Here is an 18,679-nt window from a genome sequence, read left to right on the forward strand (position 1 = left end):
GACAAAGTACTAGGCTATAAAATAATTCTGACTGTAGCCTGTATCCACAATGAGAGGAGATTGATGACGTCCAAGTCAGCGAGGTTAGAACACGCCCATGTTGCTCAACCAAACCAATTAGACAATGACCAATGGTGCTGATTGAACATTATGCGATATTGCAGGCTGTGTGAAAAAAGGCTCTTGCAACAACGTCTAATCCTGTCAGTCGCTGTCTGCTGCGGGATATTGCAAGTTATGTTGTGTAGGCCTACCCATCAGCGGATATTGATGATGGGCAACAAATGCAGAGAATGCATGCAGGCTGATTTTTCATAAAGCTGCGGCCATAGACTTACGCGTCACACTGATTAATCGTTCAAGCTTCAGGAACCTTTTTGGTTGGTAGGCTAACTTGATGAGAGAAAGTAACCCAGACTCTGGCCCTGTGTACAAAAATGTCCTCGAACGCGTCCACCTTGACTTTTCTTAATGCGAGATTGTAGCCTGGTCATTGGCCCGAGTAAAATAAATTATAGGCTACTAAAGTGGCCCCACTTATAACGAAACTACGCTGGCAGTTCTTTGAAATGGATTGGTGCAATTTCGAAAATAGCTTCTCTTCTAATGAATATGATACGGAAAACTTTGAAACGTTAGCTCACGGCGAATGTATGCCTATGTAGTAGGCTACTAGTTCGCAAAATTACTCAGGTTAGACTCGAGACCACCAGTTTCACCGCACGAGCGCCTCCAATGACATCACGGTCGCTTCCTGCTTGATTATCTTCCTGAAGTAGACGCTGGTGGCTACGGAAAGCCATGGATTAAGGTTTCTGTTTATGCTCGTTGGAATTCGTCAAAGACACGCTTCTTCTCCGTGGTCTAAGTACACGTTAACAACACAAATATAAAGTCGGTAAGTGGACTGGTTATTGCAAATGCATTTTAAGCAACAGTGTAACCTCGAGTGAACAGAAAGTTAGCTATCATACCTAGCCCAACACTAGCTAGCTATCCAGTGTTAGCTTAGAACTAACCCCATAGAAATAATACCCCACTTCTTGTTGATAGCTGGAGTGCTAACGGTAGCTAAGTAGCGAGCAAGATATCTGGCCAGACAAAAGGGTTTGGTCGAACTAGCTACATCAATACGGTCTTGACTAAGTCCCTGTTTCACGGTGATAGTACATAAAATGGGTTGCCACAATATTACTATTTACATAACAGCTGTCTTGATGAATGTTTTCAACTTCCACGGTTAATTATTATTCTGCGAAAGTGATATCTAGCAGAAGCTGGGTACCTTGTAGCCGGTTTAACCATAAGCTAGAGAGCTATCGGTACCTGATATACTAGCAGCAAGCTGAAGCTTATTAACTAGTGCTAGCCCTATGATGCTAGTCAAGCTACGTTAGTTTAGCTACACATAGCGATGTTGATGGTCAGAGATCCGGTTTCTCAAAAAGTAAAAACAAGAAATGTTTATTTCGGTCCGCCAAACTTGGTGGCAACATTAGCAACACAGTCAAAGTTCAAACATCGTCAATTATAACACTGCAACTGGAAAAGGAAACGCCAAGGAAACGGCATTATCCTTTGCCAGGGTAGCACACATTAGCCATAATAACGATAGACACTCTTACAACGCATTTAAGCTTTGGACGCAAGGACGATTTAAATAGACCATATAAAGATGTCCAAATGGAACACAGTCTCCGCACCATATCAGGGATCTTTTCGGCCGTTGGCAAACTGTAATCCACTAAAAGCAATATTTTCCCAGTCGACCTCATTAAAATACTTAAGTTGTAATCTGGGTCTATTTCGTAATATGCCTCTTTGTCTGTTCAACTTCTGGTGTGTGTGCAGACCCCAGGCAAACTATAATTTGTATAGTACTCTCAGACAACCTCAAAAGTCATGATCAATATTCTTTGTCACTTTTGCAGGAGATGGATGGACAATGATGCCAGGAGGAGTGCAGTTTGAGACAACGGTTGGCTCTGTCACCAAAACCATGTACCAGCCCAGAGCCTGATGCCCATTCTTACTACATCTGTTACCATGGATGCAGAGGACTACCTGCCCCTAGATGGCTCTTTGGACAGCCCTGAATATGGTCCACCTAGTTCTCCTCTGGATTCCTCTGTGGAGGTATGCACTCCACCACAAGAAGAAGTGCCATCATTTTTTTTACATGCACCCCAGAACTGTAGTTCACACATATGTGGTGCAGGCCTACTTCAGGGGCACCATTTCAGTACAAGGATGCAGTTCTGTAGTGATACTGATGATACCACACATTATTGGGGTGCCTGTGGCTCTAGAGAACCTAGGCCCTATGTGTTAACCATGTATTAGATAACTTTCTTCTTACTTACTCTGCTGTGTAATGGAAATTGCTACATCCAACTGTAATTAGCTTGCTTGTGGTTTCGCTATACCATTATCCATCCCTTTTTTTGTCTATATGCCCTGTGGATCCACTCCACCCACTGTAAAGAATCACCTGGGTAACTGTATGCTTTTTGGTAATGACGAAATGTACTTGACGTGCAAATATTGTGCACAGAAGATCTTCCGTCATGAGTTGAACTTTTTTCAACTCGATCCGCCCGGCGCAGAGAGGCAGAATCCGCAATCCGCCTTGCGCTGATATTAGACACGGAATCTGCTCATTTTCATTGACAAAAAAATAGAACATATCCGCCTCCTGTTGAAAAACCCGCATTCGGTGTGATCGCGGCCTTATCTTTGTAGCATGACAACATTGGAATTCTGTAAGTAGGTAATCATAGACCATTCAAACACTGTTGGAATTGATAAACAGGGTTTTTTATTTTGTGTTGCTTTTTAATATAGCATTCTAAATGCATGTATATGCCTCATATTTGTGCACAAGGAGATTTTCATTCCGTGGTACTTGAATCTGGCGATGGAGACCATCTGCCAGCCTGTTCTTGTTGTGCTTGCCTTGAAATGTTTTATGACTGTCCACAAAATGCTGAATTTCAATTACCAGTAAAATTCTATTCTCATTGATCAGGGACCGTTCAAAATGCTGACCGTTCATTAATTGCGGGGGATAATTAAGCACAGCTGACAAACATTCACACTGTCCTATGGCCTGTTCCACATTCCAACCCTGGCGGTAGTGGCATTGCACTTTACCATGGTTCCTATACATGGGTTCACCGTGTTTATAAACACGATGTTGTAAGGAGGGGCAAGACACTGGCAGCCAACCACGTGAGCTAATTTTTTGACCGACAGCGGTTTCCAACAATCAGAGGTTGAGTTGTGTGCAGCTGGTGTCAAGCAGCTAGGAGAAAACAAAAACTTAGAACCCATGTGTACTGACCGTAGAAAGGGACTCCCCTCTCGACCATGCCGTACTACACGCCGTTGATGTACTACGATGATGTATGTAATCCCTCCTATCTCTAGTCTCCTTGCTGCTGACCGAAGACACTCACACAGCGCCAGTTGACTGGCCTCATCCCTTGCAGCATGCACACCTTTGACCAGTACCGCCGAGTAGGTGTGTCGTCCAAGAGATGGTGTAGGTTACAGAAGCAACGTCACCAAAGTGTAAATTGGTATAACACTCTTAAGGGCAAGCAAGTGACGGGGCCATAAGCCTAGCATTGTCATGTAACTAATGCGTTACGCCCCTATTTTGGTGAAGTGCACATCATTTTATTGATATTTTGTGTAATTGTTCTGTTTTTTGTTTGTGTTTTCTACTCTTTCAGAGCCAGATCTTTTCCTCAAACTCATGGCAGACTCCATATGGTCAGCAGTTCTCTATGCAATCTGAGAGGTGAGTAGTTGCCTGTGATAAATTGAACATGCGCATGATTTTGTTTTGATTTAAAGTGGAGGGGTGTTTTATCATACTCATTATTAACTTACCTGTAAACGTGACACTGTATCAGTGTCTGGGACCAATACTGTAATGACATGATTTCCATGAGCTGGAAGCTTTTCTGCTGGTGCCAATCATAAGATGTGTGACTAGGGCTGTCATGTCGTACAGTAAGTTTATACAAGCATGATGCATTTTTTGGCCTCATTTTTGCATGCTTCTTTGTTTTCCTTGCCACTCTCTTTCTCCACCCAAGAGACTGAATACAGATAGGTGCATTTCACTCAGCACAATGACGCCTAAACGTTTGTGTGCTTTTATTTTCACTATCTATCCATCTATCCATCTATCTATCTATCTATCTATCTATCTGTCTATCTGTCTATCTGTCTATCCATCTATCTATCCATCTATCTTTTAGTCTAGTTTTTTTTTACATTATCCCATTGTCATTATGTTATTTGAAAATTACTACGAGAACGGCATTATTATTGTTTATCGCAATAATTTCATGGGCAATTTAATGTCCTGCAAAATTTGTTATCGTGACAACCCTATGTGCGACACTGTCCAGATTCTCGCATCCCTCCCAGCAGTAGTTCTCAGCGTTACTGCAGAACTGTCTTTCTTACAGAAAACCTCCCCTGCATGTTGCCATCAAAGATTTGGCTGAAATTGACTTTGTATCATTACTTGTTCACTTTGTCACATGATGGTGTCCAGTGACCTGCATATATGCGGTGGTAGGCTGTGAGTATTTGGTGTGATTTGGCTTAAAGGGGTCAGAGGCTGTTACTAGGGCCGTCTGGAAGCCAGCCTCATGGATGTTCATGAAACAAGTGCGAGTGGTTCATCCTGAAGTTTGGGGGAAATCACTCTGCATATACATTGATTTCAAATGCTTACAAACACTTAAATGCATGTGCTCACAGGGATTTCAAAATGCTATGTGGCTAGGTGTTTATCATTGGAAGTTCCATTGGAGCCCTGCACAGTGTATGAACCCGTTGTCTTGTCGGCTGGCAGTTTTATCCACTTTCTTGGATTTTGTACTCTTGATGACACTGTTAAGGAAAACATAGTGTCATGTTGCTTGGATGCAGATACAGAACAACAAGTGCAGATGAAAGGAATTATTTGGTATGCTCCCTAAATAATGCTATTGTGTAGCAAAGTGGTAGCCACTGCTGACAAGGCAGGGTTTTGTGATCGGAGGAAGCCTGTGATTGTTTGGAAGCTGCTGTCACTCAAGCTTGACTGTCATGAAACAATACAACTTAATTTACAAAGCATATAAAATTATTCTGATATACACACAATAAGATATGTTCTCCCAGGAAGTAGTTGGTAGGAGTACAGAAATCACGGAAACCGCTACAACATCCACTGAGCTGACTAGAAAACAGGTTCTAACCATGCTCCAATGGGACTTCCAATGTTAAACACAAGCATTTTGGGATTCCTGTCTATGCACGCAGCTGGCTATTTGGTAACATTATAAATCCATGCATAAACAAAGAACACAACTCAGTGGTGCCTCCTCTTATCCCTCAATGCATCAGCAATTATTAGCCTTGTACAATGTACCTATAAGCTTAGTAGTCTCTCGTATTCAGTTAAAACAACATGCACTGTGCCCTTTCAGAACACTTTTGAGAGTTCTCGCCTTCTAACCCCTCATTAACTGAACTTGTTTTTGATTTTATGTTCAGCAGGCAGTACACCTCAACCTCTACAACTATGGCGCCCATGGATGTATTTGAGGACTTCGATGACCTGAGCAGGAATGAATTTCCTCAGGTAGGACTGGTTTGGAAATAGAGGAAGGTGTCCTCCTGAAAAGGGAGTTGTTGTGGGATGCTGTGTTTTGTATCACTACTGTCCAATTTATAGTTGCGTGACAAATGAAATGGATCACAGCTACATTTTAATCTGGATTAAATGCAGGTTTTTTTAATTTATGTTTCATTGGTTTTCCAGGGGAAGGGGAAGTTGTGAAAACAAACATTTAAGAACAGAAATATGTACATACAGGGAGGTTGTCAAATACATATTCATACAATAGGATACATTTACAACAAAATACAGTTTGTGAATTTAATTAGGTTAATGACTCTACAGAGTGAATTAATGAGTCAACCGCTGAACTAGGACTGTCTTGATTGCCCAGCTGTCCAGTAGAATTACATTAGGAAGAACATCTGACTTGACATGAGACTTTCATGATCACTTATCTGGGTGTGATTTTTTTTTCAGACACTCTTTTCTTCATTCCTTGCACAAAGTCCATATTTTTTCTCTATGCACTTTCCTGCTCACACAATAATAAACAAGGTTGCACTTTGAAGGAAAAGTAAGCTACCTCAAAGAAAAAGGCAGACAATATAATAGCACTGTGCACTTGAACAGTTAGTGAATGGTTTTGTTGGTTGTTGCCCTCACAAAGGCACGTTTTGATTTCTTCATCTGTGCAGATATCAGGGCACAGGTATCATACTGTAATGCTGTGCACTACGCTGGTCAAAGTATTGTCAAATGATGAGTTACTGTATGATGTGAGGAGGGGCGTCTGTTACTGTGCATGCATTGGTGGATTTGGTGTATGAAATTGTTTTGTTGCGACATACTGTTTTCCAACACACTCGCTGCTTTTATTAGTTGTAGCCTACGCGTTTGTCTTTGACCTCAGAGAATAGCTACCATGTTGCCGGGAGCCATGGGCCACCAAGGCCTTTTTGAGGTTTGTAATGGTGTGGTGCTCTTTGGATAATCTGACAGTTCAGATTCAGGTCAATTTGTTCCATAAATGATGAGTCTCCTTAGTGTCATATTTCTCAAACCTGTATGTTGGCCCAGTATGCGACATACTGTTTTCCAACACACTCGCTGCTTTTATTAGTTGTAGCCTACGCGTTTGTCTTTGACCTCAGAGAATAGCTACCATGTTGCCGGGAGCCATGGGCCACCAAGGCCTTTTTGAGGTTTGTAATGGTGTGGTGCTCTTTGGATAATCTGACAGTTCAGATTCAGGTCAATTTGTTCCATAAATGATGAGTCTCCTTAGTGTCATATTTCTCAAACCTGTATGTTGGCCCAATTAGTGGTTTCAAATGAATGCCCAGGACTATGATTTTATGGCCTGTTAAGTCTTTTACTGGACTAGTTTTTCAAATGTGAATTCTGTCGTTCTGTAGCACAGTGCTTCTTGAAACGGATACAATATGCTTTTTTTGGCCTTTATTATAGTTTTTTTTCGTCATGTTTATTAGGGTGTCTTTTGAACAAGCCTTCAAAACTGTGAATTATTGTCTGTCAGTGTTCTTGCTGTGTGAAGAGGAAGTAGGAGGGTTCCCTGTGGCCAGCCTCCCCGTGTCCCTGTCCAGAGAGGGAGAGTGCTGACGCTGAACCCCTCTCAGGAAATACTGGATCTTTCTGTCACAAACGCACTGTCAGGGACTGTCTGTGCTGCTTAATGTGTCCTCACTCACCCCACACTCTTCCTTGAGATTCCAACAGTCTTTTTTAACATGTGATCACTAGAGAAGTGGTTGCATTTGTTAATTCAAAAAGTACAGGGTGTTCTTCTCAGCGTCTCTGGGTTGTTCAGTCAAGAAACAGATTCAGTAGCCTGATAAACCAGACTAAATGTGGATGTCTAATTTAGTCTGGCCTCGATGCATAATATATCCCAAGATTTTTGATGAGAACAACCTTCCCTCAAAACCCTGCCCTATGTTTTAAAACACATCTTTGCGTTGTAATTGGTTTGCCAGATTCATGGCATTCTGGCTTCATTGAATCATTATGCGAGGCCAGACCCACCCGTAGACAAAACATTTTGCCGTCCAGCGGGTGGCGCTGGTTCACCAGGCTACAGATTCAGGCCTCACATAGCATGTTCAGGCCAACTGAGAACCGTGCTGGAGCCCGTTCCCGCACCTAATCGCGAACCGGCCGTCGTGTTCACGCCACAGATATTTGCGCTGGCGAACCGGAAAGTTGGTTCGCAATGCGAACCGCAAAATACTAGGTTTTTCTCTGTGAACCGTGACGACAGCGTGGCCGTCAGCATGTTCATACGGGTAACACAGTCACGTGCGAAAAAAGTTCAGAGCCCGGTATGAACACGGGCGGTTCACAGACAAGCACTTCAGTGCCGAACGTAACTGGTGCGAGCACCGACACCGGGTCTGTTCTGGTCGGCCTGAAAGCCGTTACAGAGGTTGGAGCTTGGAGGTAGTATTTACCAGGGCCTGAATTTGAGTACATATGATAAGCATAGGATAACATGGGTCAACTTCATTAAGCTATTAGGGACAGTGTGATTTCTTTGTTCTTTCTTCTTTCGTTTTTTGTTGCACATTGAAATGGCAATAGGCTATAGATTAGTGAATGAAAATGAAGAAACAGCCCCTGTGTAAAGAAAAAAAACTCTGAACTGTATTGCAGCATCAAAATGGCAGTCTTTCTATTGGGCCGCCTTGACAACTATCGCTTAAATTACCATTTTGACTAGGTCCTCTGTATGAGGTGTTTATACTTTTATTTATCATACTGTATTTCACTCCCCATACTATTATTGCTGCAGTGTCTACAGTGTTTTACATACAAAAACGGCATACTGCACAAAACACTACACTTTACTGCTCAGTGTAGTATTTTGGACATGACTGGAGGTAGCACTTATTAGTGTACTGCACTAGAGTGGCTGAATGGATGTTTTTTTCATAGCCCAATTGGTGGGAGATTTGGTGTCGCCTCCTCTTTTCCAGCCAACAAGCATTCATTTTCATGGTTAAGTGTCTGGTAATAAGGTAAGCAAGGAACCTCTTAAGGTTTCAGTTGTGAATTATTCAGAATATGCTCTATACGGTCAGGCAAGTAGAGCGGTAGCGGTATGGCCTGTCTGTGTTCGGTTAGGCTGATGTGCAGTGTGACTGGTAGTGAGAAATGAAATTTAAAATGTGGTGCTTAGAAGAAGGAGAAAACATTGTGTGTCCCACAGAGGAAGCATTAAACATACCTGGTCTATTGGTTACAGTGCTGCAAGAGAGAGATTACAAGTCAAATGTGGCACTGAAGTGGAGCAGTTCTCAGGGAATACAGGTTTCTGCCACTCTGGGTATTTCTCAATGTGAGGTGTCCTAGCCTTGCTAGGGTGAGTAGCGCCCATTTTTCACGTATTTCACCAAAGAGTATCCAGTCACTAGTTCTAAATGTAATTTATAATTGAATACATCGGCCTCAAATGGGCGTTACTTGTCCTAGCAAGGCTAGGACACTTCACTTTGAGAAATACCCACTGTCTCAGAATGCATCACGTTCTCTAGAGGGCATCACAATGTTTGAGCTTTTTTCTGAGGGCCAGGTTTGAGCTGTTTGTCAGGGCTGTAGAGACGTCAGACTCTTATCTCTCCGAGGCAGCCTCATCTTAATGCTCTGTTTGGTCATGCAGGCTGCTGCACAGACTGGGCCACGGATTGTGTTTCTCCATTAGTTGTTTAGACAATTGGGTGGTCTAAGTAATGGCATAGAAATTATTCATACTGCGTCAACGTGTGAAATTATTTTCAGGGCTCAAACCCTCATTCCCCATATACTGCCCCTTTGCTTGGTCATGTTGTATTGTTCAGGACTGGACAAAAGGGACGCCATTCTGTTTTGCGTCATTCTGCTTTATATTGTGCCTTTCATGCACAATGTGGATTAAGCTAAACCTTTCAGAGATTCTCAGATGTAATCTGTGGCACTGTGGAAAGTGGCATGTCTTACAGAAAGTATAGAAGACGTGGAATGATGAAGGAATGTCGTCTTGGAGCTTTGTACCCTGAATTTGAAGACGTGGCTTAGATGTCAATCTGTTCTTGTCTACCACAGCCAGCTCAGGAGAGCAAGGGCGTCGAGTGGGGTGGGCAATGTGTTTTTCCACCCAGTGCACCATACTGGCTGTGACTGTCACACTTACTGATTGCCATGCAGTGGGCTGCTTAAATGTAATCATGAGATGAATAGCATGTGAGTCTGGTGTCGAGGTTACACAGCTAATATTGCCATTCTCTTGTATGCATATTAGTGTAGTTTTATAAGTATTATGTGCAGATGTGCTTTGTGTATTTTTTCCCCTCTGTTGTGTATGATAGCGGCACCTATTTCACTAGGCGTTCCCTATCACACTCTTTTTTTCACTCGTCTCTTAGGTATTTTCCTACTAGTATAGAAAAGAAAGGAAAAAGGCATATAGCTATATAACTTTTGTTCAAGCAGGGCAGACTCATTTGCAGGGAGCCAAAATGTAGCACAGTTTCTTTCCCCTTTAAAGGAACAGACCACCCTTTTTTGATTTTCACATATTTGCAGTATCTCCAATAATTATTCATGAATGTGCATATCTTTTTTGTCTATGTGTTTGCATTGCCCCGTTTAACAGTATAGCCAAATTAGGCATAGTAATGCAAGTCTATGGTACAAAATAAAACATCATCAAATGTATTTATAAACCACTTTAAAATGAATGTAAAATTCACCAGAGTACAAAACAGCTATTTAATTCTGTCCAATGATCACTTGTCTTGATGTTAATATACCAGTTACTTCCAGTGATTATGCTAAGCTATGCTAATAATTCTGATCCTATAAATCTAAGTACTGAAAACACTGAGAAGAAAATGATAGGCACATTCATGAATAACGCTCTGAAATACTGCAAATATGTGAAAATCAAAAAAGGGTGGTCTGTTCCTTTAAGGTGTGGTGGGCTGGATTAAAATAGTATTCGGCTAGTTCCTGTCCACAGGCCATATGATGCACATGGGCTGGCTGGAACATGACTTTTGTCCGGTGTTTTGAATTGTACCTGTAGGAGGCTTCTACCAGATGTCGAGAGAGGGCTTGCCGATTAGCATTTAGAAGTCTGCATAGTAGTGTGAATGTTTGATGGATTATTTTCAAAACCTGGATTTGTGCAGGGTTGTTGTGTACCTTTTGCATGTGTAAGCTTAGTATGTTTGTCCCTAACCCTTTGCTGCTCTTTCTGTTCGCATGTACTATTTTAGTCCTGTGGTGGCGGGGGGCATTAGATGGATGGATTTTATTGCATCCTGATAGAGCATTACTGTCTATTATAGTTTTTGCCTTTCTCTTTCTTATGTACGTTGAAGGACAGATTAAATTAATATTGATATTATTTCACTAATTATTAACACATTGAGTACCAACAACGTAATAATACGTTTTTCATGCCCATGCGTTGTATACCAACAACGTAAATACGTTTTTTGCGTTGAAATGTCATATTTCGAATCTACACCCTTCAATGGACAATATATGTGATTTTGGGAGCTCTGTGATGGACATAAATGACAAAATTTGCAGTCAAAAGTTTGTGTTATGATTTGGACATTTTAATTTATCTTACCAAGATGTCTGGATGCCAACCCATGTCGCCTACCGTAGACTATCTATAATCTGTAAAGGCTCCTAATGATCGCGTTGCCTGCATTGATGCTATGGCTCTGCGTTTGATTTCGACGCTAAATGATCCTGCAATGATGCTCTTTTACTCTCTCTGTACCCCTTCACCTTGTGGTATGGTAGCTACAGGAAGGGCTATGGTAGCTATCTGGGATGCTGCCGTATTCGTGAATTGTGCTATGTTGCTGTTTCCCTAGTACGGTCGGTGCCCACGCTGTAGCTGATGTAGTGTCTGACTTCAGGCAATAGGTAAACACAGAGACCATTGTATATCGTGCCTGGAGTATCTTGAACTTTCTGGACTTGCTACCTAGACCTTTACCAGATCCTTGGATCCAAATGGCACCCGAACTGTGATTGGAGTAATGCGCTCCGATTTGGAAGTTTGATCGCCAACCAGATAAGAATTGTTTATTTGATTATTTGCCCCCATGTTGAACTTTCTGTGTCTTCCTGTATGTGAAAAGCCAGAAGCTAGCATAGATACATATCATATGGGCAACATCTAAGCATCATATCATTGGGATTTGTTGTCAATGTTGGGCTATTACTTCTAATTACTCACCTTCTGCGTGTGTGCAAAGAGTTTGTGTTCAGTCCGCGTGAAAAACTTGGATTTCGAAGGGCATTGATTGCCGATGTCGTAGTGGGACAGAGCAGGTGTGTCTTCACGAGCAGGATGCGTGTCAGAGCTAACATTGCACCAAATTGTGATTAAAACGAAATCGTCCCCTTTCAAAATCGTGACATTCTGAAGCAGCGCACAATTGTTTCACTGAACAACATTTAAGGGAGAAGATAAAATAACTCTTTAGGACATTTTATTATCCTCAAAATGATGCAGGGTCCATTCTGTAGTAGCCTATAGTAGCTGTAGCCTCTCTTCGCAACTCCTGCTTTGTCTGCCTACCTGCATGGTCGCTGGTGGCGCACGCCAAGTTACAAAAAATGTGGGGTGCACGACCTCACGCCGCGGCAGCTTGCGGAGGGGCGTGTGACGTCATTTTGAGCGCACGCCATCGTCGCGAGGGAGGTATGAATGAGGTTAGCGCCAGTTACGCTAAGTATGAATCCGCTAGGGCTGTAACGATATTGTATCGAACCGAGAAATCGTGATACACAGAGTCACGATACTGTATCGTGATACAAAGAGGCAGTATCGTGATACACCCTTTTAACGTTTTGATACCCATCTCTGCCCAGAAAACAACCACATGATATGAAGTGGTAGTGCTTCCAAGTATCATCATTATTATATAGAAACTTTTAAACAATTATTTGTAGCCTCTTGTAACCTATTCTACCTTTGAGCCTTCATAGTTTTTATTCATAAAGATTATAATGTTGGCAAATGTAAAATAGAGGGGTGTATCGAACCGTAGGTCATGAATCGTGATACAAACCGAATCGTGAGTTGAGTGTATCGTTACAGCCCTAGAATCCGCCTTAGGTTAACAATAAACATGATCACCTATGAACATGCATCTTTGTGCCATGTCCATGCATTTTTGATGATATTAATCTCTCCATTTCCGATTTTCAGGACTTCATTGATGAACTATCAAACAACTCCTTGTTCTCCTCACCCCGAGACTCGGCCTCAGACTATGGAGACACTATGCCGCACACTTCCACTGCCATGGGGCCCTGGGCCATCAGTGGACCTGGCCTCAACCAGAGAGAGGTAAACCAACGACACACACACATACACCCTCTTATTTCCACTGAACGAATCATTACACTCCACCATCGTCGTTTCCATCTGCATGTTTGTCAGTGTCTTGACATTGTTCATCTGTTGACATTTTTAATTCCACCATTGGCAGAATCTGAGCAGGACTCATGCTGCCCTGCCAGCCATCATCAACACTCCTCTGCTGCGCACATACCAGGTAGCAGACCACTGCACTGGGTCAGGAACCCACGTGTACCCAACAGGTTATGTCAAAAGGTTGAATGGGCCGGGTTTTGCTAGTTGGTATGCGGATGGGAAATAATTACACACTGGCGGTAGTAGGTGAATCAAAGCTCTGAAAGATAACGTTGGTATAGCAGTCATAGGATTGTTGCACTTACATTTTTATCGGCACTTCAAAAGCCAAAATGTTATGCTGTGCTGGGGTGTCTTACCTTGTGCCGAAAGAGCAGAAAGCCTGACTTTGTTTCCGCTGTTCCTGTCCTGTTAACTATACGAACTATATTAGCCTATGGATAGCATAGTTAAAGGGACAGTTTGGTCAATTTCAACATGCAGTTGTAATGCTCACACTACCCTGGACTTGTCAGTGCCTGAGATTTTTTTTTCTTCTTCTTCAGCCGTTTCCGAGATTCTGGTCATTGTAATGGGGCAGCTCTTTGTTTACATTTCAAAAAAACATTTTTATTTATTCCCAAAAACCTCCAAAATGTTATAAAACATCAGCAGACAACTAGCAAACAGCAGTACCTTTTGGGAAAATATTTGGAGTTGGCCTATGTTTCATTTTTTAAAAATGTAAACAAACGCTGCCCCCATTAGAATTGCTCATATCTCGGAAAGGGCTGAGCCGAAAAATGTGGCATCACCGGTTACTGACAAGTCAAGGGTAGCGTGAGCAATACAACTGCATGTTGAAATTGACCAAACTGTCCCTTTAATATTTGGTCCAAGTGTGTTCACTGCAGTTACCCACTTTTGGCTTGCTATTTCATACTGAGTGACAATTAAAAAAAACCTTCTGGTTCAATGTCATTTGGTACCACGATCAGAGGTGCTTAACTTTGACTGTTTTGTTGTGAAAGCTCGATGGATGGATGGATGGATGGATGGATTGATGGAGGGATAGAAGAATAGTATTGGTTGGATCAAAATTCCATCAAGTCTATGGGAATTCTGATCACTTAAATCCATATTGTGTCATAGTTTAAGTTGTCCATTAATAATTTGTATTTCATTCGAAAGTATTGCTTAATTAATTGGTAATCACTGCCATCAAAAACAGCACTGTTCTTGAAGCATTATATTAACCATATTATTTACATTGAGCAATTGTGTCGCCAGTGTAGTCCGCCATGTTTTGGAAGTTACGGAAATTGAGAGGAGACAAGCAGCTCATCATGGCTCGGATTAATTTGACTTGGTATGAAAAAGAATTGCTTAATTTAATAACTTTCAAATGCTCAAATGCCGAATTACAGTGTGCTCTTTAGATCCTCACCAAACTGGTGAGAAATACAGAGCTTGTCATGTTGTGTAGTATTACTGTCAATAAAGTAGCTCTGTAGTAGTAGAGTAGAGTAACTTTACTGATCCCGGGGGCAGGGTTTCCGCTAGGAAAAAAATCTTCCAGACAAAGTGACCGGTAGCTTGAATTCTCATTTGCATGACCGTGCATGAACAACTATAAACACCCCCACCAACTCTGTTAAATGCAATAAGGTGAGACAGACACATTGGCTGTGCGCACGGAGACTGTCCGTCACTCCACGGCAAAACAGCTTTCGGCACCAACTCTTCAATGCTCTCACGATTCTACACACAGACACGCGCACCTCTCTCTCAGTCACATCACCATCATCCATAGCCTACATAACAAACCGGTAGTGGGAAAACAACGATTACAAAGCGATAATTTAATTTCCCCAAACCGTGTAAGCGCACTGCGAACAATTGAACAGTGCAAGTAAATTTACGGGAATTAATTTAAATATAATGTCAGCTCAGCTGGGGAATGGGGGGATCTCGCATCCGAAGCGCAAGCAAGCAGACGGCTCTGACGCATCCCATTTGACGTGCTGCTGGAGCCATTCACAAGCCTAGAGCTACACAACACAACTTCTCGTTCAAACCTTGATATTTTTCTCTGTAGGAATTTGGAGGAATGATTGTTGGTTAGATCTATGGGTAATTTTACCTGAAAAATCATGGTGAAAAGAGGGTTTTAAAGGCCATGGATAGTATTTTGATTCCCCCGGTCATGGAAGCAAATGTGTTAAAATCCTTCTGTATATAAACAAAATGAAAAAAGAATTTTGTTTCAGATTTATGCCCTGGAAATATGTACAACGTTGTGCGTATTTAATCAGATCAAACCTAGTTTGCATAATTAAATATGCAAAATTCAGAAACTTGTAATACATTCTTTTCTCATACATCACTAGCCACCTGCAATGTCTTGCCTTAATTGTCAATTATATAATTTAAAACAGTACTTTCTCAACTCTTGTATGAAAGTGACTTGCAATTGACACTCATTGATTTTATTTTTCATTTTTTAAAATATTACGAAATTGTTTTCGTGTAATTTTTAAGAACCTGATGCATTGTAAAACTCTACTATGGTCTAGGGTTAACCTATAGCCTACACCACTTAGTAGTGGTCAACTGCCGATTTCCCCAGCGGTATGCATTATGCCGTGTGGTGTTCATTCCCACCACTATGTGTCAGACACTCATAACATGGTGTGCTTAATAATAAATATGTCGGCAACTGAATGCACAAAATGTTAAGTTTCCGCCTGTGTGTAATTACTACCCGTCTGCATTTGTCGCTTGGCTCCACTTGTGATTTCTGCTCCCCTAGTGCATCCATCCCACATGGTCTTCCACAAGATTCTGCCCTAGGCCTCCTGCTTGTCATTGCCTCCATTCTTCCCATGGGCTCCATCCTATGTCAGCATGGCCTACACTTTCATTCTTATGCTGCTGAGTGACTTCAGTTCCCCTCTCAGAACTGTCCACCTGCAACAGTGATATTAGCAGATATATGTATATTTTTAAACTTCCTTTACATAACACCACACCCACCCTCCCTCAGTTACACTGGCTTCATCTTCAATCTCAGATCCATTGGATAAGTCGATCCTTCTGCTCATTTTCAAGGCCCAGAACAACCTATCACCGATCTTCTTTACACTCTTGACACTCTTACACTTAACACTCCTTGTCTATCCACAAATCTTTGTTCTAAGGGTGTCGGGGCTTTTAGTGTGGCTTGAACACCCACCCATTCCCACTTCCATATTCAAAACCTTGGTCAAAACTCACCTTTTCAACCTTGTTTTCCCATCACAGTGCTGAAAGATGTGATTTTTTGATATTCCATTTAGGTCTTGTCTTTTGCTTTCTTGTTGATTCTCCATGTCATGCTGCGGTGTCTTTGCTTGTCTTTTCATTTTACTACCATATTGATCTTATGTTTCGGGAAGTCTCCTTGGGTGTCTTAAAAGGAACTCCAAATGAAAGTATGAAGTGATATAATAAGGTTGTGCTACATTTCTCTTTCCTGTTTTAGGCCATAATTTAGTAGGACTTGCAATGCACATGCACTCACTCACTCACTTACTTACCTGGGGGTTTGATTGATAAGTGATATTACGTTTAATTGGTTTATCTCACTTATACATGAATATTTTCTCTCTCTCTCTCTCTCTCTCTCTCTCTCTCTCTCTCTCTCTCTCTCTCTCTCTCTCTCTCTCGCCCCCCTTGCAACTATATCTGTCCCTCTCCTTTGCACCCCCACCACCTCACCTCTTAGACGGCTCCACCTGAGGAAGAGGAGGAGGCTGATGAAGAAGAAACAGAGGAGTTGGGACATGTGGACACATACGCAGAGTACAAACCATCAAAATGTAAGCTTTAGTCTTTTAGTACCATTTTTTTTCCCAGTTCTGTTTGAAAAAAAAAATCGCTTTTAATTTACAATTCATGTATCCTCTCTGGGTCCTTTTTAGTGTAGTTAAGATGACACTATCCCGTAGAACTGTATGAATTAAGTTGCCAGTCACTGCTGCACAATTTGAGGCATATGGCTGGGAGCATACCAGGGGGATATGTTCTTGGCTAAAAAATACATTCTGGCTGATGAAATGTAATTTCAACAATACAACATCAAAGGCATTATTTTACACACCAGGTTGAAACAATACCCTGGATCAGGGATGTCAAACGCAGGCTCGGGGGCCAAATCTGTCGTTTTATTTGGCCTGCGAGATCATTTCAAATGTTTATTACAAATGGCCCACATACAGCATTAATATGTGGGATAATAAGACTTGAACAAGAATGTAGGTGTGTCACAGGAGTATGAGTGGGACCAGGCCAGTGAAACTGCTCACACTCACATGCTACAGAATATGTTCAGGCACACTTGACCTATGACGTGTATTACGTGTGTATGCACAATTTTAGGCCGTTTTTTTGAAGATGAATATTGAGTTCGGCCCTCGACTTCGTTCCAGATTTTGATTTTGGCCCTTTGTCAATTTGAGTTTGGCACCCCTGCCCTAGATGACATTGAGACAGTGAGATCATATTAGTAGGGGTGTAAATAATGAGCGATATGTATCGATACATTGATCCTACAGCCAACGATTGAATAAAATTGTATTGTCTCGTGGGGCATTCTTAACCCTTTGGCGCCTGAGCCAGTTTTTAGAAAAGGTCCCCAATGCCTGAGGGTTTTTTGAGATAAGAAAAATTGGCTGAAAACTCCTATGAAAAATTCAATATCTCAGCCTCTGGAACACATAGGGACATGGGACAAAGTGCATTTAAAAGGTAAAATCCTCTGCTTTCACGGGATTATGCTCATTCAGCATTAACACTAACACATATTCCTTTAAAAAATCATATCTCGTAATCAAATGATTGAAAAAAGGTTCATGTGCTTTCAGGATTATGCTTGATGCTGCTATTTATTATAGGCTATTAGTCTACTATTGCTACTGTTACAATAGCCGATTATAACTGAATCATAATAATCATTATTATTATAATTATTAGGCAGTCATCTCTGCCATAAATCGGGGGACATTTGTCTGATACAGCCACTTGCTCTCCCACCGGCGAGTATGGCCGTTTTATTCTTCAAAACGATATGCAGAGACGATGAGCAATTTCATATCCTATTTTGAGACGGGGCTCGACTTTGAGCTGGATGTGTGGCCGCGCGTCTATAATCCGCATGTCTACCGTTGTCTGCCTCACCAATAGGCTATCACCATATCGGAAAATTCCTCAGTGAAAATATATATAAGGACGTGCTTCCTCAGATATTGGCTCCTTCGCCAATTGCCCCGAGTGTCGGGAGTGAACTTTTGGTAACATCGGGGGCAAAGTCAAGCTGACTGTCTATTTGGACCACTTGCCCACCTCTTCATGCGGCCGCGGCAAATCACATCGGACTGCTCCCTATCTAAAGGGTCTTCAATCATATTTCCTTTCCTCAATTAAAATCTCTTCATTACCTTTCAACTGAACATCACGTTTGCTGTAACAGTGTGTCTCGCGAACCACAGCCTTTTTTTTTTTTACCTGTGTGAAATGGCTAAACAACCCATGTCTGCAGAAGCGAGCATGGTTGATTTTGTTTGAAATTT

At 41.8% G+C, this 18,679-nt stretch overlaps 1 protein-coding gene across 4 annotated transcripts in view; it reads left to right on the top strand.

Moving 5' to 3' along the window:
• The first annotated feature begins 741 nt into the window (after nt 1-741).
• The window catches only part of LOC134465033 (protein strawberry notch homolog 2-like), a 35,051-nt gene continuing 17,113 nt past the window's right edge, over nt 742-18,679 (top strand). For 2 of the 4 annotated variants that reach the window (XM_063218426.1, XM_063218430.1), the window contains exons 1-7: nt 742-898; nt 1,932-2,136; nt 3,738-3,805; nt 5,563-5,650; nt 12,864-13,004; nt 13,147-13,212; nt 16,837-16,930. In XM_063218426.1, the coding sequence (XP_063074496.1) occupies nt 2,020-2,136; nt 3,738-3,805; nt 5,563-5,650; nt 12,864-13,004; nt 13,147-13,212; nt 16,837-16,930 (574 nt within the window). In that variant the 5' untranslated portion in view covers nt 742-898; nt 1,932-2,019. The remainder of the gene's footprint in view (nt 899-1,931; nt 2,137-3,737; nt 3,806-5,562; nt 5,651-12,863; nt 13,005-13,146; nt 13,213-16,836; nt 16,931-18,679) is intronic. The other 2 variants (XM_063218427.1, XM_063218429.1) reach the window with 2 other exon arrangements.

Source organism: Engraulis encrasicolus, chromosome 16, assembly GCF_034702125.1.
Source record: "Engraulis encrasicolus isolate BLACKSEA-1 chromosome 16, IST_EnEncr_1.0, whole genome shotgun sequence".
Classification (NCBI taxonomy): domain Eukaryota; kingdom Metazoa; phylum Chordata; class Actinopteri; order Clupeiformes; family Engraulidae; genus Engraulis; species Engraulis encrasicolus.